This window comes from Pongo abelii, chromosome 11, assembly GCF_028885655.2.
Source record: "Pongo abelii isolate AG06213 chromosome 11, NHGRI_mPonAbe1-v2.0_pri, whole genome shotgun sequence".
Taxonomy (NCBI): Eukaryota; Metazoa; Chordata; class Mammalia; order Primates; family Hominidae; genus Pongo; species Pongo abelii.
This window is the reverse complement of record NC_071996.2, coordinates 117,731,585-117,757,155: the sequence shown is the minus strand read 5'-3', so window position 1 is coordinate 117,757,155 and position 25,571 is coordinate 117,731,585. Positions and strand designations below refer to the sequence as shown.

At 35.4% G+C, this 25,571-nt stretch overlaps 1 protein-coding gene across 4 annotated transcripts in view; it reads right to left on the bottom strand.

The window, feature by feature from the left end:
* The window catches only part of SPAG16 (sperm associated antigen 16), a 1,150,408-nt gene that overhangs the window by 43,092 nt on the left and 1,081,745 nt on the right, over positions 1-25,571 (bottom strand). Inside the window, exon 16 of one of the 4 annotated variants that reach the window (XM_054549801.1) lies at positions 24,617-24,718. The exons of the other annotated variants lie outside the window; for them this stretch is intronic. Within the exon in view, the coding sequence (XP_054405776.1) occupies positions 24,639-24,718 (80 nt within the window). The 3' untranslated portion in view covers positions 24,617-24,638. The remainder of the gene's footprint in view (positions 1-24,616; positions 24,719-25,571) is intronic. 4 annotated transcript variants of the gene reach the window in all.

Below are 25,571 nucleotides of genomic sequence, written 5' to 3'. Positions count from 1 at the left end.
AAGGGGAGATGAAAGAGAGTAGAGGTGATAAAGAATTGTAAAATTAAGATATAGGCAGAAATGGGAATTTCAGAATTTAGATTCTTAGAGGTGTAAGGGTTTCAGCTAATTACAAAGGTCCATGGTGTGATTATGTGAATTAGTTTCTAAACTGACCTGAATTTCTGTCATTGGAGTACAAGGAATCAAAGACTGAATTAGATTCTAATCTAAGTAGATGGACCATCTTTTACATTCTTTCAGGATAATAGTAATAGTGGAAAGAGGGTAACTGTGGACTAGGTACTATTTTCCAAAAATAGGGAAGGATGGCCCAGAGGTTGTTGATTGAGGCGGGATTAAGTTGATATGGGTAGAAATTTTGCTTCAAAACAGGGGGGACTACTTTATGCTGACCTGAGATGAGTAGCATGAGGTAGGATGAAATGGAACAAAAATAAATTTCTCCTTATGCTGAGAAAAGAAAAATGAAGTCTCTACTTGTGAAAATGACCTATTGGGCCTTATTGTGAGAGAACACCAAGTGTTAATGAAGCAAAGAGATAGAGAGGTTTTTCTTGACCACAGACTAGGAAATCAGAGGAGATATTATAGTAGAAAAGTTTGGTAAGAAAAGAAAGGAAAAAATGAATGAAATGTGAGTTGCAGGTATGAGTAAAGAAGAACATGGGATATCTAAACAGACGTGACAGTTTAGGAAAGAAACATGTAACTAGTGCGATGAAGAAAAAAGTGATTTCAAAAATATGCTAATGACAAGGGATTGATAGAGAGCATTTTAATGGTTTGCTTATGTAACTAAAGAGGAGGCTCCATAGACTTCATAGAAAGTTCAAGCTATGATAGGAAAAACTCAATATTGAGATCCTTGTCTTTAAAAGGGGAACATTTTTTTCTAACCACCATGTCTGCACAAAAGCTTTCAAAGCTTTTTATCATGTGTTTATATTATTCTAACCTTCAAGATATAGGTCAGAGAATTGGGGGAAAAATGTTCATATATTGTGAGAATGACGTTTATTGTGGGAAGAGATAGAAATTGATAGAATTAAAACATTTAGAATGACAATCCAGTAACAGAATTTTCTTTAAGGAAAAAAAGTGGCGCTGGGTGATACAGCATGATTATAATCAGAAGACAATGTGTCACACTGGACAAGTGGTAGGGAAAAAAGGGCATGAGAGAGTTTGGAGTATATTTATATGAAACAGCAAAATCACTTTGTCTACAGAATTTGTAAAAAGTATGTTGGGAGTAAAGGCATTATTTTATGTAGTCTATCTATGTTCCCTGAAGAATCTTCTTTGAGTTCAGAGAGATTTCATCTTTTCCCTGTAGAACTGCTACTTCCAATCACACATCATAGAAGACTTTTCCGCTTTTAGGTGTTTACTATAAATGAATCATAAGTACTAAAATGTCATTAATCCATTAGGCTAATTAGGGTCAGTTAAGTTTGATGTAGAGTTTCTTTAATGTTATGAAACTGTTCCTCCCTCTCATACCAGAATAGGTGGTTTCAAACATGCATGAAAGATAATGAAATTATGCTTTACAGGAAATCAGTCAGTACCAGTGCAGCTAACTATGAATCGTTTGCCTTGTTATAATAGATGTGAAGTTTATTGATCACATGAATTGTTTAAGTAGGTTCCAAACTTTCTACTCTTGAGAGTCTAGCCGTTTGGTTTTTTAAAATTTGTTTTAAATATTTTTTTCATCACTCTTAACCTTTTCTGTATGAAAGCATTAAGATATCACAAATTCAATTCCTTGATATGGCATTTTAAAGCAACAAGAATTTTGTCTCTGCCAACTTTCCAATCCTGTCCCCCACTAATTCCCTACAGGAACCCTCCTCCCTAGGGTGACCAAAGAGGTGCAGTTTGAGAGAGGCCAAGAGCAATAGTAGATGCAGCTCTCTCCTTCCTTACCACCTATATGTAATTGGGCTTCAGAGTTTAAGGCTTCGATCTGAAAAGAGTGTAACAGATTTTGGGATGTAACAGGCTAGCAAAGTTTACTTGGGGGCAGCATTCATGCTAACAAATGTGTGGTTTTTTTTTTTTTTTTTTTTTAACTATATCAAGCTGTTTAGGTACTACAAGTAGTCTAAGATAAAGCAGAAGGCAGGAGCTGAAGCAGTGGGCATTTAATTCCATTACTTATCTCTTTGTGTATTTACCTTTCCCTGCTGTGTTCCAATTGTTTTCCAATGATTAGAAGCTCATTCAGGCAGCAATCAAACCATGTTTGGTTGATTTTATGGTAACTCAAACATATTCAATGCATAAATGATATAATGCACAGATCTTAATTTGATACACATTCATTAAATTCCAAAATCTCCGGAGTTGTCTATTGGAATTCTCGTTTATGGATTATAAATGGATATAATCCATAAATGATAGTATATAGAGACATATATGTTTTTAAACCATCACTTTACACTGTGTTGAGTAATCGTTCTCTAAGAAAATTTAAAAATATTTCTAGTCTGAGTAATGCTTTACAAAAGTAGGTCGTAGCAAAACTCTCCTCCATAGTGGAAAAGTCTACTGGTAGAAGCTATATACTTGCTACGTGACCATAGTCACAGTATCAGTAATGCACAGGAATCACAGTGTAAGAGTCCTTTAAAAATACCTGGCAAGGCCAGACGCAGTGGCTCACACCTGCAATCTCAGCACTTTGGGAAGCTGAGGCGGGCGGATCACAAGGTCAGGGTTTGAGACCAGCCTGGCCAATGTGGTGAAACTCCATCTGTCCTAAAAATACAAAAATTAGCTAGGCGTGGTGATGCATACCTGTAGTCCCAGCTACTTGGGAGGCTGAGGCAGAAGAATCACTTGAATTTGGGAGGCGGAGGTTGCAGTGAGCCGAGATTGTACCACTGCACTCTGGCCTGGGCTACAGAGCGAGACTCCGTCTCAAACCAACAAACAAACAAACAAAAACCTGGCAAATAGAATCGTTCTGATGACCAGCCTCTTAACATTTTTTTCCTAGGTGCGCATTTATAGAATTCCTTTTTATTTTTAGTTGTGAGGATAAATTTATTGGTGCTTTATCAAGGCTACTTAGAATTTGATAATAGAATATGTCAGACTGTCACTTGTAGAAAGAAACAGACCTTGAAGAGAGTGAAGAACTAGTTTTATACGACAGACTAATAAAGTTGTCATCTCTCCCTACAACCCTGTTTTTGAATGTCATTTTTCACAGCAGGGAAAATTAATGTATTTCAAAAGATGTAAAGTATAGGAAATGAGCATCAGTCACCTTTATATCATAATGGAAATACTGTGAAAAATCAAAATTTTAATCAATTTGGGGAAACAAGGATTTTTTTTCCATTCAGTTCTTAACACTACCCTCATATTATATAAAAATAATCCTGAAGCATGCATTCTCTTCTATTTAAAATTCATAGGGTTACATTTCTTACGTCTTGTAATTTTGTTATTCACTTCACTGGTAGTGGTACTTTATGCTTCAACTGTTAGATCACATTTGGATGGCATCTTCCAATCAGTCAAAATGGCAGTCATTTATTGAAGGCTGCTGTTAGCAGAAAGAATTTGGTCTTGAATATCTGACCAACTGACAGTTCTTCAAGTCACTTAATAGGGAAAGGAAAGCAATCCTGATATGAAGAGTTTAAGTAGGTGCTGATATTCACGTTCAAATTCATATTTGCTCTTTGAACTCACTATATCCAAAATTGAACTCATAATCTTCTCCCACAAACTCATGCTTCCTCTTGTATTTCCTATCTCTTGTTAAAAGCAGGAGCGTGCCTTCTGTCACTCAGGCTTGAAATCTCAGTTATCGTCTCTCTTCCTTATCCTCTAGCAGCCACATTCCTTGGTCCTTTGGAAGGTACCTTTACAATGTGTCTCCTTACCATTCTCTTTTTTTATTTCTCATTTACACATTTCTTCCCTTCTGGATTATCACAATATTTTTCCAATAGCCTTTGCAGGCTTTGTACCATTTCACATGACATACTGACATCTGAATAACTTCCTAAAGCTATAAATTTGAGAAAGGTACACCTCTCTGCTCACAAACCATATATAGTTCACCTCTGCCCAAAGGAAAAAAAAAGGAATGCATTTATCTGTCATTCAGGAGACCCCACAATCATCTCTGATCTACCACCCCCACCTTATTTGCCATGAATTCTTCCTCCAAAGTGTCCCTGTATTTCAGATAAGGTAGCCTTCTGGGAACTCTTAGAAAATGCTCTTTACTTTCAGTTTAATCAGAAACCACTTTGAAAACAGCACTGTTTAAATGCTGTCTCTTCGGTGAAGCTTTTATTAACTTCACATCCATCCCAACATCCAACCCTGTGCTGATTCACCTAAACATTGCAAAGACGGTGAGGATACCAAAAATAAATAGCACTCTGATAACTGTCCTTAAGAATGTCAATGTCTAATGGGAAAAATAAAAAGGCAAACAGCATAAATATAACATAAAAGGTACATAACTCTCACCTATAATAGACTTATTAACAAAGTACTGTGGGAACACAGAGGAGTAAGTATCTCTTTTTGAGGAGTCAGGGAACATTTTAAGGAGAAAGCGTGACTTGAGCTATTTGTACAAGTACAACAAATGAAGGACATTTTACATGGAAGAAACATCAAAAGGTGGTAATGAGTTAATTAATTCAACAAATATTTATTGAGAATCTGGTATATGTCCGACATTACTAGTCACTGGGTATACTATAGTAGAATAGAGGAAAGGAGCAGGAAGAATTACAAGTCATGTTGTAACAGAATGAAGAGATAATGGTGACTCTTTAGAAATGAGAAGGTGTGAAGGTGGTAAAAAGTCCACTAAATCTTTTGAGTTTCTTGATTAGGAGGGATGGTGAGCCCATTAGTCAAATTAGAGAATACTAAAGAAAGAATACATTTGGGTTGTAAAATGGAGCCACTTGGGTCAAATTCTAACAAAATGGAGTTGGGAGAGGCCATGAGAAAGAAGCTCCCATGCTTAAATGTTTGTAACAGGACTTCTCAAAAGACATTCCTCCACATAAACTGTCAACAAAACTTATAGCAAGAACTTTTTCAAGATTGTAGCATTCCAGGTAAGTTGCTTGCCCAGGGATACTCACCTAGAAATTAGCTAACACCAACTTCTGTAATCCCTATTACCTTTGGTCTTTGTAACCTTTGGTTTCAAAATAGCTTACATGAACTTCTTTACTTTGTCTTTCAAAGATGCCCTCTTTCCTCAGCCCCCCTGCATATGCCCATGACCTGCCATTGCTTGTGTACCCTGAATTGAAATTCTCTGCTATTCCAAAATAAATTCATTTATTCTGGAGAGCTTGTCTCTCTGAGTTCCTTTTTAGGTTGACAGGGTCATTTTTTAACCTATTGTATTTTAATTGCATGTAAGATATCCATGTGGTAAATGGAAATGTGGGTCCATAGGACACATCAACATTAAAATAATATTTAAAAGTATGGAAATTGATTTAAAAATATGTACTTTGAGACTACAGATGTCTCAGAAACTAAGAGAAAACATTGCTTAAAGAAATAAGGAGTGGTCAACAGGTTTCAATAGTGAAGGGCAGAAATGTAAATTTTTGGATTTAGCCGTCGAGAAGCCCTTTTATTTTTGAGAGCACAATTTTATTTTTTTATTTTTATTTAAAAAAAAAAAAAAGAGCACAATTTTAAAAGGATGATAGCAGGGGCAGATTACAGTGGTTTGAGTCGTGAATGAGAATTGCAGAAGTACAGGTAGTACATAGAGACTTCTAGCTGAAGAAGCTTTAGAACTATAAGGAAAGTGAAATATATGTTCAGAAGAATTATTGATGGGGAAGAAAACTTGGGAAAAGTAGTAAGTTGGAGAAAACATAATAACAAAAAGGTAGAGATTAAAGTAATAGGAGAGAGGGAAGAAATGATGAACCTGACCCTGCAGTGTGAAAGAAGAAAATGGTATTAAGAGTCTTGGTATTGAAGAATAGTTCAAGAACATTGAAGGAAGACAAATATGAATCAATGGAACTTTAGAGATGGAAATGACAAAAATTGGGGCAGTTAAGTGGCTCCAAATTTGTGAGTGAATGGTTCCTATCTTGTGTTATTATGGCATTTTTTTTTTATTTCTTGTTAAGCATTCATCACATTCCACTCTGAATTACAGCTATTTGTACTTTAACTTTCCTATAAAATTATAAGATGCTTAATATCAAGTACCATGTTGAGTTTTCTTGTGTTTCCTTAATGAACTTGGGACTATGCTTGGTGAATTGCAATTTCGAGAGGAACTGATATAAGGTATTTTTGCAGCTATCTCATTAAATAGTAATTGTTAAACATATATTTGTTATGTAATGCTTTATCAACTAGCCACAGTGAGGAGGAGACAACTGGCAAGACATTAGGCTATGAGGCTGGAGAGGATGCGAGATGGTCAGGATTCCCCGCATTAAGAAAAAAAGAATTGTGAAAAAATGAAATATCAAGTTAATCCACCCATTTAGAACAAATAGCTAGATAAAGTTATGTTGATATACGTTCATTATTTTTCTACATTTTCCCTCTGTGGTAGAAAGCATTATTGTTTTAAATTCAAAGTATCATGTATGACCTCTTCCTTAAACATGGAATTCAGGCTTGGCCATAAGATTGCTTTAGCTCCTCAATGTGGAAGAAGTACACAGCCACATTCTGATGTACTTAGGAATGGCTGTGTGACTTACTTTGACCAAATAAGTGTGGAAGTGACATGTTTTATCAATTTCCTCCTTCTCCTTATAATGAAATGAACAATATACCAGAATAGTAGCTATCTCCTCAACCTGTATCCAGTGCTGAAGATGACATGAAACAGAATCTAAGTCCCTGCAATGAACATTTATGTGATTGAGAAATAAATAAAACTTTGCTCCTGTAGGTTACTGAAATTTGGGGATTGTTTGTTACCACAGTAAACAATCCTGACTGATAATTCTTCTCCCCAGAAGAGAAGTAGTTATCAGAGATATCTTCAGTTCTAAAGATGAAAGGCCTATTGCCTGATAAACATTCACCCTAGCTGCAGATAAGATATAAACAATAAAGCAATTTAAGAATAACATAAGGCAATTATCTCTTTGTGAAATATAATTTGAGGTGAATTTTTGAATGCTGTGCAAAATGATTGAAAACAGGTGAAGTAAATAAGTAAAAGACTTCACAGAAGAAAGGGTCTACTTGGAGTTGGGTTTTAAAAACACAAAGGACAGGAGCTAAAAAGAAAAGTGGGGATGTTGTCTCTGATAAGTAGAATTTTACTTCCAGAATCTTCAGAGCTTTCTAAATTTACTAGTTAAAAAACAACACAAAATTTATAAGTCCAACCATCTCTACTAAAATAAACTTTAAAATTGGTTATATGCTTAAACAAAACAACCTGGATGAAGTATTTGAGTTTCTCTTCCTAAAGATAGCTGCAGGGAGAACTAAGCTTAGGTTAAGAAGTGATCTCACGGTTAGACTAAGCATTCACATTTATTGTGACTCTATAATAATAGATAAGCTTAGAAACAAAGGCCAAAACATAAATGAGTGTGTTTATATGTAGAGTGTAGCCTAAGAATTTTCATTTACTTGATAACTACATTTCTAAATAATGGTTAGTGTCCCAACCACTTGCGCAATAAGAAGCTTGAAGCAAATCAAGAAAGCACACATCAGAGCGCTTTTACTGATCAATATTACCGATTAATATTAAATTATTGGCCTTTTCTAACTAGCATTGGGGGTGAGAAAATGATACCCCAATATATGCCATTTTGGACTTCAAGCTGAGAGAACATCGTGAATAGCAAATGCAGTGAAAAGGCTTTCTCTGAAGTTTCCCTGTCTACCTAAAAGCTGGATCCTCCAGAATACATTTAGTTGTGAATCCCTTCTCCAGATATCTTGTTAACTGAAAGAAATTCATGAATATTGTGCAAGAAGGAAGACTAGAGTGGACACTACACTCAGAGTCTAGATGAACCTTGTCCCAGGCTGTGGTAGATTTTTGGGGGCCCATTCATTTCCCCTAAAAATCATTTTCTCTTCCTCTAAAATTGACTACATTCCTCGCTTTTTTCTTCCTCAGGAAGAGGGTATTTAAGCTTCAACCATTGACCCTTATTTGAGTCTCATATATTTTGGGACTCCCCTGTGTTTGCACATAATAAATTTGTAAGCCTTGCCTCCAGCTAATTTGTCTATTGTCAGTTTATTTCAGCAGATTCAATTATAGAACCTTCAGAGGGAAAGTTTAAACTTCCCTGCACTAGTACAGAGCAAAGGATAATTTTAAATTGTAACAACACTATTACACTAAAGTGATTTCATCTATTCTGAAAAGTTTTGGCCCTAGTAGACTAATTTAAGTTATAACTGTGTAGTGATAAACTTTTAGGATAAAGGGATTTGCATCTATCTCAGAATACATGACAATCACAATCTTGCTTAACAATATGATAAACTATAGAATTTTGTTTCTGTAAAAATTTTAGAGCTTTCAAAATTTATTTCAAATTATCTTAGAACTTGTTTATAAAAGTGAAGTTGGTGGAAAGTCAGGCTTTTCAATTTGTTTTCTTTGGTTAAAATGACATGTCAACACCCAGACTGAGTATAGCTATTTAAGAGTTAAAGAGACTTGCTTAAATATAGAAAATATTTGTTTTTCTTGCTCAAATAATATTCCAATACATGTTAAATCTAGGAAATATCTAATAATGTTGATCTTTAAAATTCATAATCCATCAGTTGTTTGGCTGGGAGAGCTATTAAAGGGAAACTCCTGATGCTTCAAAAATTATAGTTCATCTCATATTACAATAATTATTCGTTATATCCTGTCCAGAATATTACACAATTGTGATTTGTAGCTGACTGAAGGTGGTAGGGAAAATTGCTGACCAAGTTCTATTCAACAAGTTTACTTGAGAGGATAACTTCCACCTTGTTTTAGAGTAGAGCATCTGAGACCAATCTACATGTTGACAGTGCTCATTAGCAAGCCAATTGTAGACTAAATCTTCTCTCTCAGAGGGACTTTAACCAAGTCAAAGCTCACTAGCAAAAAAGTCCTTGGTGGCCAAAGAAGTTTCCTGCAGATTATGCAGACCAAGCGTTCTTCATTTAAATCTGTTTTAATAATTTCTCTCAAAAATTTTCTCAATTAGAGCAAATTGACACTACATTTTCCTTAATATATTTAATTAATTCTTTACTGATATATAGGGCATTGAGATACATTCTGTTGCTCTCATCACTTATTTCTCTTGAAAATTCTCTTAGATTTAACCTACACTTTATGTTCCTTTGATATTTACTCTATTAAAAATGTAAATAGAACCCTGGAGTGACCAATCTGAAAGTTAATAGTTCATCTGCAGTTGATGTAGAAATACAGGATAGGCATGCCCATGAGAATTAAGTGCTCTTTGAAAAGCCAAAGCATTAAACTTTTTTCAGCTTGATAAAATATTCTCTCTCGTGCTCTAAAGTTACGTTAACTCTTTAGCAACACGAAAAATGCTGTTGTGTTGTTGTTTTGCCAAATAAAGATACTGCCTCCCCAAATGCCCAATATGATTTTAGAAGAGTAGCCTATTTTGTATATAGAAAGGGTATAGGATCTACAGTCAGGCAGACCTGAGTTTAAACCCCCCAATTTATCATCATTACCTATACAAACTTGGAAAATTAACTTCTCTAAGATTATTTTCTCATCTATATAATGGGGATAGAAATAGCACTTAACCCACAGATTGTTGTGAAGATTATATAATTTGATACAAGTCAAATACTTAGAGCAGTGTCTGACAATAGATATTAGCTCTTATTACTATTACTATTGTTGCTGTTATTATTCTCTGTAAAATAGGAATCATAAAAATAACTCATACACAGTACACAGCAGAGTCTTATATTATGCCTTCAATGACTGATCCTTTCTTTCCTCTTATAACTCTGTGAAACTGTAAGAAAGTCAGTAATTTTTTAGAAGAAAAAAAGATAGCAAATTAATATCAATGAATTCCTTATTAGGAAGTCATAGGTTCTAAATGCAGTAGGCAAAATTATTTTATAATATGAACTAACAATGTATATGACAAGGGGAAGCTAAGAATACCAAACATAGGAACAAATGATCAACCTGACAAGTTAGAAGTACAAGTTTCCTCCTGTTCTGCCTTTCTAACTGTGTGCCCCTCAACCCCAAACTCCCATTATTATTCGAGTCTTTGGAGGCTCTCCATGATCAAAGAAAGCCACTAGAGTACAGAAGACTGCAACAAGCAGAGCTCCTATTATCTGAAACCATGGCTAATGACGCTTCTGCCCACAGGGGTGGTACGAGAAGCAGAAAGAAGAGTGATTAGGTCTCTGTTTTCAGAGGTAGTTTCCATAGGTTCTGCTTTTGACAATATGATAAACCAAATGTCCAGAGAACCCCTTCCAATAAAAACATATAACGATAATGTACAGATTATGTGAGAAATCTTTTTAAATTCATTAATTGGCATGCATGGGAGAGTGGGCTATAGTTTGGCGTGAGGGAAAAGTAATAAGCAAAATTTCTAAAGATAAGGTATCACTAAAGCTGGCGTTTGCCCAGAGGATCTATCTGCTCATTTCTGGTGACCTAGAAAACCTTGTACTTTAATGGATCAAGTGATCCAGGGAAAGAAAACCAAGCTTGGGTAGACGTAAGGGTCAGATCAGAGATGCTCATTTAAAACTGGGATGTCCAAATGGTGACAACCAAGAGCATCACATAAGACACTACACACCTCCAGGGAATGCTTTTTACATGGACCACAATGTGAATAGTACCCACTGAAGTTGAATATTGCCGCTCTGGGAGACACTAACATTGAGTAAATTGGAGAAAAACTTGCACTTCAGAAAGATACATCAAGAATATGTGCAGGATCCAGCATGGTTCTGGGTAGACAAGAAACAGGATTTTGTTTTTTAAAATCCAGGAAAATTGTTAATCATAAACTCACATTCCTAAGAGTTTGGAACCAGGATTCACATGAATTATGTGACCTGAAAAGCCCTGATTCTAATAGTTTGATATTTTACTTGAATACAAACATCCCTAGATACCTGGCAGAAGCATGAATAAGCCTTCCCTAGAGGAATCTCTTTAAATCCAGTTCTCAAAGAATTATTATGAAACAGAGGTCACAATAAATACAATTACAAAATAAATCAGGTAACAAGCCACATGAAGGAGAGTTATAAAAAATAATGGACTGCAAATCAGACCCACAAAGATTATAGATAATAGTATTATCAATACTAATGCACATTGAATATTTAAAAAATAAAGGACAATATCAGAAAATGATGAAGGAACAAGAGACTATACAAATGTCTGGTCACATTTTAGAGAGAACAAAATAGAATTTCCACAAGAGGAAAAAGAGAGGAATTGAAATGAGAAACTCAGTAGATTGGGAGAGGGGGTAGAGCAGATCAGACACAGCTGAAGGGAGACTTAATACACTAGAAGATAGATAAAAAGAAATTGAACAGGATGTAGCCCAGAGAGACAAAGAGATGGGAATATTAAAGTTGACAGAAAGGAGAATAGTGTGAAGTGGTATAAGATATTTCTCATTGGCATTTCAGTAGGAGATCATAGGATATGGAGAGAAAATACTCTAAAAGAAAATGACATAATAATCCAGATTTGATAAAAAGCAGCAATCTTAATAATAAATGTAAAGAAATTCATATTGGACACATCATAGTGAAACTGCAGAGAACCCAAGATACAAAGGAGATCATAAAGTAGCCAAAGAAAAGACAGGGACCCTTCAAGGGGTGACTATTAGATTAAAAGTGATATCTCCATAATAAGAGTGGGAGCCAGAAGACAGAAGGATGTCTTCAAACTGCTTAAAGAAAATGGTTCCCTACAAATCCATATTAATAAGACTTTCAAGACAATAGGGAAAATGAGGGTATTAGAGACAAACACTGAGATTACTTGGGATGAATGGACTGCCAGTAACATTTTCCAGAATACAAATGACCACAAAAGAAAGTTATGAGATAGAAGAAGAAAACTTGAGCCAACCACATAGTAATCATGTAGGTAATACAAAATCATTATTAAAATTTTAACATAATTTTTAGTGTTAAAAAATAAGATAGAACTAAAATATCACCTTATAAAAGTTTAGCCAAGAGAGAAGACCGTGGCTTGAGATAAATTGTTTATAGGTTCTTGCATGGTTCTGAAGAGTCAACATGGATTATCTTTATGGTAAATGTTTATGTTGAAATTTCTAGAGTAACTGCTAGAAGAAGCAAAATAGAGTATATAACTGTGAATTAAGAGAGAAATATGGTTGGGGTGGGGCTTTCAGTACATCCAAAATAAGAAAAGAAAAACTTAAAATGCTTTAGAAAACATTAATCTTTTGCAAATACTGTATACACAGTTGTTTTGTTCTTTGACAGACACCAAATGTCCACTACAGAGAAGAGGGCAGAGAGAAGACTGATAAATTATGGGCGGCCTAGATATTTCTCCACTGTCTTCCATATTGTGTCGATTGGGATCACTCGCATGCAATCCTATGTAGGAAAATGTTTTCTTCATTTTTTCCCCATAATTTCTGACATTAATCAAAAGGACAAGGAATGTGTTTCTTTAACATGTTTACTTCAGGAGTAAAATGTATATCTTTTTTTCAATTTTTTATTTTAATTTTTTTGGGTACATAGTAGGTATATATATTTATGGGGTACATGAGATGTTTTGATAGAGGCATGCAATGAGTAATAATCACATCACATACAATGGGATATCTATCCCCTCAAGTATTTATCCTTTGTGTATATCTTTATTGAGAAACATGAATGGGAAGAGACTGACATCAGTGAAGACAATTGGTTTCTACAGCCTATATTTTCAGATGTATATTTCTCATTAATACAATTTAGTCACTGCAGAACACATGCTACCATACTTAAACCACAAGTGTGATAGAAGCAGGTTGGAAATTAGTGGCTTTGATATATTTCATGTGATAATAATTGCAATTACAGGTTACACTGACCATATAAATAACATGGTGATTTTCTTGTGATTAAAGGAGAATTGAGATGCAGGAGAAGTTCAAATATCTTTGAAATCTAGGGAAGGAATCATATCTTTATGCAATGGCATCTTTCACTCCTGGGTGATTCAACACCACATATTAGCATTTGATCCTTGACTGACTGGGTATTTTGTTACCTGTGAAATACAGGGCTTAATTTGTAAAGGGAGTATGTGATCTGTTAACCTCCCTCTAGAAGTAAAGAAAGAATTTACTGAGACCTTCATCAAGATTGCTACATCTCTTGCAGATTGATTCTGGGTACCAGAACATTCTATAATTTAAACCAATCTAAACTAAATTGTAGGTTTGAAAATATGACTTTTTTTTTTAGCCTTGATTATCTTTTGAGCTTAGGAAATGTATTACACTGATCTCTCTATGCATAGTATTATCACAGAATTTAGAAAATGAAGTCACTGTTGATATTTTTCCTCAGTAATTTTATATATATTTAGTAGTAAATTTAAGAAATGTTGAATTAATCAGCTTGATTTTTAGCCTTTTGGTAAAGTTACCTCCCTCTTTCTTGCCTGCATTTTTTCCACAGATTTTTGTGAATTTTATCCAATAAAGAAACATTTGATAGACCAAATAAATATTTAGATTATGACCCATTTGTAACAGGGTGATATAAAAGAATTAAAAGAACCAGAAGATGCAAGTAGAAAGGCCAGCAAGTTACACATTCAGTCTATTAAAGCATTTGTAAGGGGGAGAAATAGAAATAGAGGACCCTAACACACCCATTTATGTCTAGAACCCACAGCAGAGAGCTATTAACATGGGGTGACAGTACAGTGACTATGTGTACAGTCTGTCTGTAAATGTTATGAGAAAATAATTGAAAGCAAGTTCAATGACAAAATAAAATGTACGTTAAAGTTAAATGATTAGCCCGCAGGCAGCATGAAAACTGAGGGAGTGTAAATAGTTCATATAGCCACCAGTAAAAGAGCAAAAATACAAATAAAAAAAGAATGAGCAAAGCACATGGATTTACCAGAATTTTTTATGTATACTTTAAATGTCAAACAGCCTCAAAAAGTAAAAACTTAGGCAGATGCTTCAATGCTGTAATCAATATCCAGGGAAGAGAAGAGATGAAAAAAATGTAAAGGGATACTCAGTCACACATACACATACACACACACACGCACACACAGAGAGAGAGAGAGAGAAAAAAAGTCAAGGACAAAAAGCATTATCTGTATGACAAATGTTACAGCTCTGAGGCTGAGTATCAGGATGGAATTTAAAGACTGAAGAAAGTCTAAATAAAGGCAGTTCCTTAAGGAGAATGTTACAATAGCATTTGGGAATTTTCAAGTGCATCACCTAATAAAGGGAACTAAAATGTGATTTATCCTTCAAATATACTGAAATACTTGCTCTCTAATGTGTCAAACCATTAAAATGAAAACTTTGAAAATGATGATAACTGTGAGGATGATTAGAATATCTGAAATACTTGTTTGTTAACTGAAAAGTACTAACTCATTGCTATACTCTGTTTGGTGTCTCTCCTGATTCATATGTTGAAATTATAATGCCCAATGTGATGGTATTAAGAGGTGGGACCTTTGGGAGGTGATAGGATCATGAGGGCAAAGTCTTAATGAATGGCAATAGGAACCTTAGAACACAGGTGCAAGGCAGCTTGTTTGCCCCTTCTGCCATGGGAGGACACAGCAAGAAGGTACCACCTAGGAATTAGGAAATGTGCCCTCACCAACACCAAATCTGTTGGCATTTTGATTTTGGACTTCCCAGCATCCAGAACTGTAGGAAATAAGTTTCTGTTGTTTATAAGCTACACAGTGTATGTATGGTATTTTGTTATAGCAGACCAAACAGACGAAGAGACTCATAGTCCATTGCAAAAGGCAGTATATTTTTTTCTGCGTCAAATAGAATACACGTTCATTGTAGAAATTAAAAAATCTAAAAACTAAAAAAAAAATTGATACAATTTTCCCATGCATCACTGTCAATATTTAAGTTTTGTTTTGTTTTGTTTTGTTTTGTTTTTTTGAGACAGAGTCTCGCTCTGTCACCCAGGCTGGAGTGCAGTGGCACGATCTCGGCTCACTGCAAGCTCTGCCTCCTGGGTTGACGCCATTCTCCTGCCTCAGCCTCCTGAGCATCTGGGACTATAGGCACCTGCCACCACGCCTGGCTAATTTTTTGTATTTTTTTTAGTAGAGACGGGGTTTCACCGTGTTAGCCAGGATGGTCTCGATCTCCTGACCTTGTGATCCATCCACCTCGGCCTCCCAAAGTGCTGGGATTACAGGCGTGCACCACCACGCCCAGCCAATATTTAAGTATTTTACACACAGACACACAGACACACACACAATCCTATCTGTGTATAAATATGCCATGAAGGCATATAATTGATAGATAACTTTAATATATGGATATAATATGACAGAAGTGATCCTACAATGCTCCTGAATACATACAAACACACACACAGATACACATATGCAGATACTAACCTTATTCTTTCTCTTTTAGTAATTTCAAATTTGCTTTCTACATTCATATTTTTTCAGCCCTTACATTAAATATTAAACCCCATAGGTTTTCTAGTCACGGAAGGATTACAATAAAATCTATTCTAGCCTATTGATCATATATCTTCATTCCCAAGTAGTATTAAAATCTCCACTCTGATCCAATTAATGCTTCTCTGCTTGTCCAGCTTAGCCTGCAACAGGCTGGATGCTTGAAGTCAGGTGGAATATCTGGTCAAATTCTATTTTCTTTTCTTACTCCAAGTTGCCTTTTAGTTGATGTTTTGGGGCAACTTTAGGTTACACTCAGAGGAAGATATCTTTCTTTTCATGGATTCATTTTAGAAATTTTTTAGAGATCTCCTATTACACATCCATTCACCTGGTATTTGTCTTTGCTCCTGCTAGCTGTCAACAACCTTCTCTTTAGCTCCTAGGCTTCTAGGAGCTTATTACTATGATGGGATCATATGGTCTCCATGAGATTCTCTTAGGCAGAATCCCTTTTATGATGAATCTGAGCCTTCCAAGGAGACAACATGTAGACCTGGGGAAATACACACCATTGCTTCACTGTATGGGAGAGGAGCTCACTCCCAACTCAGGCTTCTTTTTCTTTTTCTGCCAACTCCATATAGCCTCTTGGTATCAGATTTCTCTAGGTAGGAGTCAGATAATAATTCCTGTGTCTCTTATATATCAAAAGATATATTATCTACTCAAGATGGTTCTTTAAAGCCTGTTTACTAGGCTTAAGTAGACAGGAAAATTCTAGAACTGAAAAATGCAATCTGAAATAAAAATTCACTGCATTGGCATAAGAGCAGAAGAGAGAAGACAGAGAAGAGAGCCCAGAGACATGTCCCTGTGGGACAATATCAAAGTGTCTATTATATTTGCAACTGGAGTCCGAGTTGCAACTGGAGAAGAGAGGAAAGAGAGAATGAAGCTAAAAGTACTTGAAGAAATCATGTTTGACATTTTTCTAGATTTACTGGAAAATATAAATTTCAGAGTTAAGAACCAGTAAAACCAAAGCAGTATAAATAAAAAGAAAACCTTGCATTGTGGTCAACCTTCTGATATTCAAAGTTATTGAGAAAAATCCTCTAAGTAGCCAGGAAAAAAAGGACAAATTACATACAGAAGAATAGCAGTTCTCATAAAGTTTTGGGATGAACACAAAGAGAGGAACATTAGTCTTGCTAAGAAATGAATAAACAAACCAAGGAGTAGGAAAAAATATGCACAACACATATATCTGACAAAGGAATGGTTCTGAGACTATATAAAGCACCCTTAACACTCAAAAAAGTGGGTAAAATATTTGTGCAGACACTTCATAAAGATAGATATACAAATGCCCAACAAGCACATGAAAAAATAACATCATTAATCATAAATGCAAATTAAAATCACAATGAGATGCCATTCACATTCGATAGAATAACTAAAACAAAAAAGATTGACAACACTACATTTTTATATGAAGGAGAATAACTGGAACTCTTGTACATTGGTGGTGAGAACATAAAATGATACCAACAATTTGGAGAAAATTCTGGTAGTTTCTTATAAAACTAAAACTTACACCTACCTTATGGCCCAGCAATATCACTGCCATGCATTTATACCAATGAAATGAAGATATATGCTAACAGAAAGTATTTTGCAGGAGTGTTCATAACAACTATTCAAAATGCCCAAAAGTTGGACATAGCACAGGTGTCCATCAATAGGAGAATGGATAAACAGGCTATAATATATTCAAATAATAAACTCACCAATGACAACAAATAAACTTCGACAACATGGATTAATCTTCAAAGCATTATGCTGAATAAGAGAAGACTTACACAAAAGATTACATACTGTATGACTGCATTTATATGAAATTGTTTTAGGCAAAATGAATCTGTAGTTTTCCTACATATATAATCTTGTCTACTACAAATGGTAACAGTTTCATTCCTTCTTTTTCACATTTTATTTGTTCTTTTTGTCAGGAAATGGTAAGAGAATTCAAGGATTCTGGGGATTTGACTATTTGGTCTTGAATGTACACATGCAGGGAGTCTGTTCCTTGCAGGTAGGTGCCATGCAAAAGCAAAGGATCAATAATAGCCATGATGATATTGAATAATAATAATAAAGTGGGAGGACTTCAGATACCAAGACATAACTGAGTTACAATAATTAGTGTTGAATTTATTCAGGATAAGCAAATAGATCAAGTGAATTGTAAATTTAATTGCAAAGGTAAAAAAAATAAAGATAACCATATATTCTTATAGCCAGAATGTATAAAGAACACTAACAAAACAATTTGGAAAAGACAGCTATTCTGGTTATGTATCACTGTGTAACAAACTGCTCCAAAACTTAGAGGCTTATACCCACTACCATCTTCTTATAGCTCATGATATTGTTGGTCAGCAATTTGGACAGGGTGCGGTGGGGGATTTTTCTGCCCCACGTGGCACCAACAGAGTCATCTGGTGGTATATGCTGGGAGATGAGCTGGTGTGGAGGGTCTGAGATGGCTTCATTTACATTTCTGTCACCTTGTGGGGGATGGCTGGAAGGCTAAGCCTAGCTGAGATGGGATATTTGCACTTGCTTCTCCAGAGTGATGTTCTCGCGGTAACTGGGCTTCTCATGTGGCAGCTCAGGACTCCAAAAGTGAACATTTCAGCAAATAAAGAAGCAGCTTCATAACTTTGGTAACGTAGACCTGGAAATCACATAGAATTTCTTCTACTCATACTCTATTGACCAAAGCAGCTGCAAGCCCTCAAAGATATAAAGGAAGAAAACAATGATCTTGCTATTTGATTGAAGGAATGTCAAAGAACTTACGGCCATGTCGTAAAATTGTCAGAGCCCAACCTCTGGTCGCAAATCATTTTCATTTCTTCCATGTGAAAAACACCCTTATCCCCTGTAAACTCCCTTCCCAAAGTCTTATCCTGTGTGGCTCAAAGTTCACAATCTTGTCTCACAATCTGAATTATGTCCATGTGTGAAGGAGACCCTTTAGGTTCAGTTTCTAGGTTATCACTCCTCTTCATGTGACACCTTGTGAAACAGACAGACAAGTTATCTGCCCTCCACACAACCCGTATACAATGGTGGGACAGCATAGGATAGTGACAGTAGACACTCTGCTCAAAAAAGTGGGAGATAAAAGCTGCACGGCAGTCACTGGTCCGTAGTGATCCTAGAATTTCCCAAGTATGTATTGCCAGTTCTTTGCTTAGGACCCAGAACTGCCCCTCTAAGAATGATTCTCCATGAATCTTGGCTCTGTCCTCTGAGGTCTTGATGCTTTCCTTGGAGTCCTAATTTTTCCATGGAGAGTAGCTTGTGTTCGCAGCTGAATGGTTTTCTGAGCTTACTCCCTGTGCATAAAAGTTCAGATTTCAAATGCCTCTTTTCATTTTGTACTGTCTATCCCCTCTAGTCCAAGCTGATATAATTCCTTCAGGTTGCTTATATATCAATTTATGAGCTACTCCATTAGACAAAGAGTTCACTCACAAATCTTTTTGAGAGTAACCTCCCCAACTCATAACACCATTGTGATAATATCATCAGGATAATACCTTTAGAAGCACTATGGTCTAGTGGAGAGTTTTAAATCATACCCTTAACATTACTTAAGACTCTTGTTTAACTGAGATGATCTATGAGGCACCATCTTAAGTCCTTCTAACATCTTAATAAAGAAACTTTCAGCCCTACCTGGATTCCCCAGGGTAATATTTTACGGGTAATGCCCAGGATTTGATCTTTGCCTTGAAGCTATATTTTATTTTATGGATATTTTGTGGGATACAAGACTACCTTGAGCCTTTATGTTATGTTTTTTCCAAATTCTACTAAAAAAAAAAACCCTAACATTTTGTTCTTTAGTTCGTCTGTCTCATCTCTCATTTTATTATAGGCAGCTAGAAGAAGCCAGGCAGCATCTTCAACACTCTGCTCAGATGTCTCCTTAGCTAGATCAGTAAGTTTATTAGGTCCATTTACAACTTTTTATGTTACCACAGGCAACAGTATTGCCAAACTTTCCACAGCTACATAGCCAGGGTCTGCTTTCTTCCACCACCAATAACAGTGTACTCATTTTCTTTTGAGCCTTTACCAATAGCATCTTCAAGGCTGCTGGTCATCTCCAAACCGATGCCACATACTTTTGGTTTTATTATAACACTTATCTTACTTTCAGGTACCAAATTCTGTTAACATTGTCTATTGCAATATGACAAACCCCAGACTTAATGGCTTAAAAGAACCATTTTATGATTCATGATTTTATGAATAGGGAATTTAGGCAAGGCTTGGATAGATGATTCTTCCATTTTTAATGATGTCGACAGAGATCATTCAGTAGTTTCATTCGGAGAATGAGCTAGTGTTGTGAGTTCAGAACAGCTTCACTGACATGTCTGATGCTTTGTTGGGAATGGCTGGAAGAATGGGCTTATTTAGCAGAAGTGCTTACACATGTCCCCTTTAAAATTGTAGTCTCACAGGAATTGAGCTTTGTACCTTGTGTGGTTCAGGGCTCCAAAAGCAAGTTTTCCAGTGAGCAGTGTGGCTAATGCACGGCCTTTTATGACCTAGCCTCAGGTCATATAGCATTATTTCCTTAGTTTGCTATTATTGAAATCACAAGCTTCTATAGATTCTAGAGGAGGGGACATAGATCCCACCTTTCAACAGGAGTGCCAAAGAAAGGAGGGGACATAGACCCCATCTTTCAATAGGAGTGCCAAAGAACTTGTCACCAAGATATAGAACCATTACAAATCCCAAAACAAATATGAACAAGAGATTTGAATCAGGCATTCTTCATAATAGGGAATACCAAGATAGTCAATTAACTTGAAAAAGTTCTCAACCACATTAGTCATAAGAGAAATGAACATTTAAACTATAATAAAATGCTACAACACACTCCCTGGAAGGGTTAGAATTTATAAATGAACATTTAAACTATAATAAAATGCTACAACACACTCCCTGGAAGGGTTAGAATTTACAGGACTGACAAAACTGTTTTTGAAAGCATGTGGGTATATTCTCATACACTATGTTTGGCACAACTACTTTGGATAACTGTTTGGCATCAATTATTAAAGCTGAATACACACATACTCTATGAGAAAATTTTCATACCTAATTATAACCCAGCATATATGCATTTACATGTTTGTGAATGTTCACAACAGCATTATTTATAATAAGCTAATATGAAAATAATTCAAATGTTAGCCAATAATACAATGAATAATTAGTAGTATATTCTTACAATGGTATCCTGCATAGCAACAAATCTGAATGAACTATTCCTAGATGTGAAAACATGATGAATCTCTCAGATGTGATGTTGAACATAAGAGCCAGGGTACAGAATATATATGATGTGCTTTTATTTGTTTACAATTCAGTAATAGTGGCCTATTATTATAATATAATAATAATGTGTGGTGTTATCAGTCAGCATAGTGGTTACCTCTGGGGATGAGGGAGCAGAAAGGGATTGGGAGTGGGCTTGTGGGTGGCTTTCGAGGTGCTGAAAATGTTCTATTCTTAGACTTGAGTAGTGGTTTCAGGGGTATATTTATTTTACAAATTATAATTCAGAGGACTTTCGGGTTTAGACATTTTTGATGCAAGTAATAGTTGTCTTTTTAAATAGAGCAGATGGTTTACATTTTGGAGAAGGAAAATAAGACAGAAAAATTGTTTTAGAAGAAAATTTTGTTTAGGCAAGAGATTAAAAAAAAGTGAGTTAAGGCAAAGACAGTGGGGAAGGAGACAAAGGGAGAGATGAGAGCAGGCTGAATTGTTTGTCACTAAGACAGACAGAATGGGAATTAGCACATCCAAGAAATCAGAAATATTCATACGGTCTGTGTCTGTGATCAGGGCAGGGACCAACAGCAGATAATGCCAAATGTCAAGTCCAGGCAAATGGCAAGCAATTTCAACAAAGTCTTGCAAAAAGCTGTCAAAATCCAACTGTGGAGTGACTGGGCTCTGGATAGGACTCCAGCCCTAGAAGCATTTAGGAAGACTGGTTTAGGGAAGCAAATCTGGGATACTGGCTTCAGTAGTCAAATAAGACTACTGACCTATTTCATTCTTCTGTTGGACTTTAAGTTTACTAAAGGTAAGAATGATTGTTACCTTTATCATCATATTGTGGGGCCTGGAATATAATAGGCATGCAATAAAAATTGATAAATGGGTCAATGAATAAATATATATCTGAGAATAAGGGGAAAAAATACTCATTCATTTGAACTGAGGTACCAGGGGAGGTCTTGGTCAAATGTGCGTGAATGAAGAGCCCAGTTACTAGAACTAAGGAAAACCATATGAGATGAGGAGCAATAGCTTCTGGAGCTGATAGTTCAGAATTGTGTTTATTTTCTTCTCTGTGGAGAGGGATGATGTCAGAGTATGGTCTTAGTCTGAAACTGCAACAAGTTTCAGTGATTCTGGTTTCGAACGTTATTCAGCTGCAGGAGCAGAGAATAACATACCTATAGAATTGCTGATCTTAAATTCCGATGTTATAATCCAAATATGAATTATGATTTAGGTCACACTTTAGATAAGATCATGTTAAAAAATTCCAAGTTTGACCCTGATTTTCATTATTTTTTAAAAATTATAGAAACGTTGAACTTTCAAAATATTGACCTTGCTTCTGGCTAATAAAGAAGAACACACGATCATATTCAATTTAAAAAATTTTCAAAGAACCTGCCAAAAGTTCATATTACAGTAGTAAAAATGATAATTTCTCCAAGCCATTCATATTTATAAAAGCAAGGAATTTGATACCCCAAATAAAAGTCTTTTGATTTTTGAAGTTTGAAAAGCAGAGTCAAGTTGAAGCTTCCGTAGTACTAGGAAAGCCAGTTTTTATTTCAAATACTTCAAAGCTATGACTTTCTGATTTTAGAAAGTTAAACAATTGAAAGGACTTTGACTTTATTAAGTGTTATCTCCTCTACACAAGAAAGTAAGGTTTTGAATAGTCATTCAAATGCACAACATCTACACATACCTCCTTTTTCCAATACATACTGATACTCTCTCTTGAATATAGAACAGCATTTTCAATAAATGGTACTTGATGAATGTGCTTTCAGTGAAAGTATGAGGGTTAAGAAAAAAGAAAAGTTATATTGTAGAAATGGACACCCATTATTATTAAGGTAAGAGAACAGAAAATCTGTTTGTTCTTCACAAGTCCATTCGCATATGGTTGAGTTTGAGACCCAGAACTGCATTCTAAATATGTACTCTCACCTTAGTATCATTGCTGGGTTCTTTCTATTCCATTGTTCATTCTACTTTATTATTCCAGACTCAGTAAGTCAGATATTCAATTTTATTAATTATGCTCAGTAAAATTATTTACTGCATTGGGAGTCATTCAGTTATTTCAGTTATGGTTTATTTGAAGTCTGAAAGTTAATTCAGAAGACATTCTTGGGTGTAAACTAGATTAACTAAATGGAAATAGCTTTTAATTAATTTTTAAATCTATTTCCCCATTGTATCTAAGTTTGTCTTAGTTGGCTTAATGTCAGCTCCATAACCTGCTGGGGATAATAGTGTAATTACTGATATATAACACCTATGTTAACATTTTGTCAAATATACCTTATTTGTAAAAACATATATAAACATTTCAGGATTTGAAGTGTTTTGCCATGTATTTTATGCTTTGGCTTTCAATTTTAATTTTTTTCCATCGGTTCCTATGACCGAATACAATCCAATTTAAAATAATATGCTTTACCCTCATCACCCATATGTGTTAAAAATAAAATAATATAGAAAGATCTCTTATTAAAAGTAGGTCTTCTAACACCTCTTTTTTAAAAATCTGATTCTCCAGTTTCTACTTTTAGTTTTACAGTCAGTTTGGCAACTCCATTTGTGTACAACTCTGTTTCTTGATTTGCTTTCTTAATGAGGTATCTATTAATTCCTCCATATAAAAGATGAGGACTTTTTTTTTCTTTTACAACATCCTCTTCTTTCTACTTCCACTAATGTTTGGTAGTACCCTAAATATTTAAATAAAATCGTTATTATACTTTTTTTGTAACATGGCATTTTTGGAAGTATCTTTGGCCTTCCCATTTTGTAACATGTACATTTTAAAGACTTGACTTTCCTTCAATTCCCTGCCTGTTGCCCTCACCCCTTTTTTCCATCATCTCCCAAATCTCATCTTTTGCCAGCTAACCTTTTCATTGTCAGGGTTGTGGAGAGTTACATTCGATCCTATGGCTTCAAACAGTACACCCAACTTTATTAATACGTTCAGTCTAATAATGGATAATGAAAAGTGTGTATATGCTTATGACTATGTTATGAATGTATAAATATTGTTTAATAATAGGCCAAATAGATTGCATTCTTTTCTAAGGATTTTTTAACCTCTAGAACAGTGGTTCCCAACCTTTTTGGTACCACGGGCCAGTTTCACAGAAGACAATTTTTCCACTGGGGGTGGTTTTGGGATGATTCAAGCACATTACATTTATTATGCACTCTATTTCTGTTACTATTACATTGCAATATATAATGAAATAATTATACAACTGACCATAATGTAGACTCAGTGGGAGCCCTGAGCTTGTTTTCCTGCAACTAGATGATTCTATCTGGGGATTAATGGAGACAGTGACAGATCATCAGGCATTGGATTCTCCTAAGGAGCACACAACCTAGATCCCTCGCACAGGCAGTTCATAATAGGGTTCCCTTCCTATGGGAATCTAATGCTGCTGCTGATCTGACAGGAGGCAGAGCTCAGGCGATAGTGCAAGAAGGTACTGTAAATACAGGAGTAGCTGTAAATACAGATGAAGCTTCACTTGCTCACCCACCTCTTACCTCCTGCTGTGTGGTCCAGTTCCTAACAGGCCAAGGACCAGTATCCGTCCATGGTCACGGGTTTGGGAACCCCTGCTTTAGGACATTTACAGAAGGATGTTCCTAGAATTAAAGTCAAATGAATTATTTTTTAAACATATAACCAATTACTTAAAATTGTTCCTTAAAATCAGTGTATACCAGATTTAGATCACGAGTTTTTGAGCAATTTTGTTTTTTTCTTGGAGTTTCTCATTTTTTTCTAATTTTTCTTGTAGCATTTTTTCTTTATTACATCCCCAACTAAAAAAGAGAACTTTTAGTCAGTTTTATCTTGTAGTCTTCTGTTAACGGTGCTTTTTGCCTTGGAGACCTCCCTGCCAGAGCCCTTAGACCTTGGAACTTGTTCTCTAGGTCTGCAGAAAGTTAATCTAGAAGATTTCTTCATTGCCATCCTGGAATGAATCAGTTGTTTTCTAGTTTCCTGTTTAATTAAGAGGAAGTTCTTTTGCTGGAGTACATTTCTAAACAAGTTGCTAAGGAAAAAAATGAATTGAACGTCAACTTTGTACCATGTCTGAAAATGTGCTTATCCTGATATTGCTTCAGGGTTGATAAGTCGGCTTGCTACAGAATTCTAGATTGAAAGTATTTTCTCTCAGAACTTAAAAAACATTGATTCATTTTTTTTCATCCAGAATCTGCAGATGCTTATGAGAACTCAAGACTCATCTGATTCACATTCCTTTGCAAGTCATTTTTTTGAAATCTCAGAAGCTTTTTAGCATGTTCTCATTTACAAGTTTCCTTCTCTGCAGACTCCTTGAAAATTTGTAGTTCAAGGGTAATTCTATCTGTGAGTCTCTTATTCATTCAATATTCTGAGTTTTCAGTGAGCTCTTTGAATCTAAAGGCTTGGGTATTTCAATTGTGAGGAATTTTCTTTTATCATTTATTTGCTATCCTCCCTCTCTTT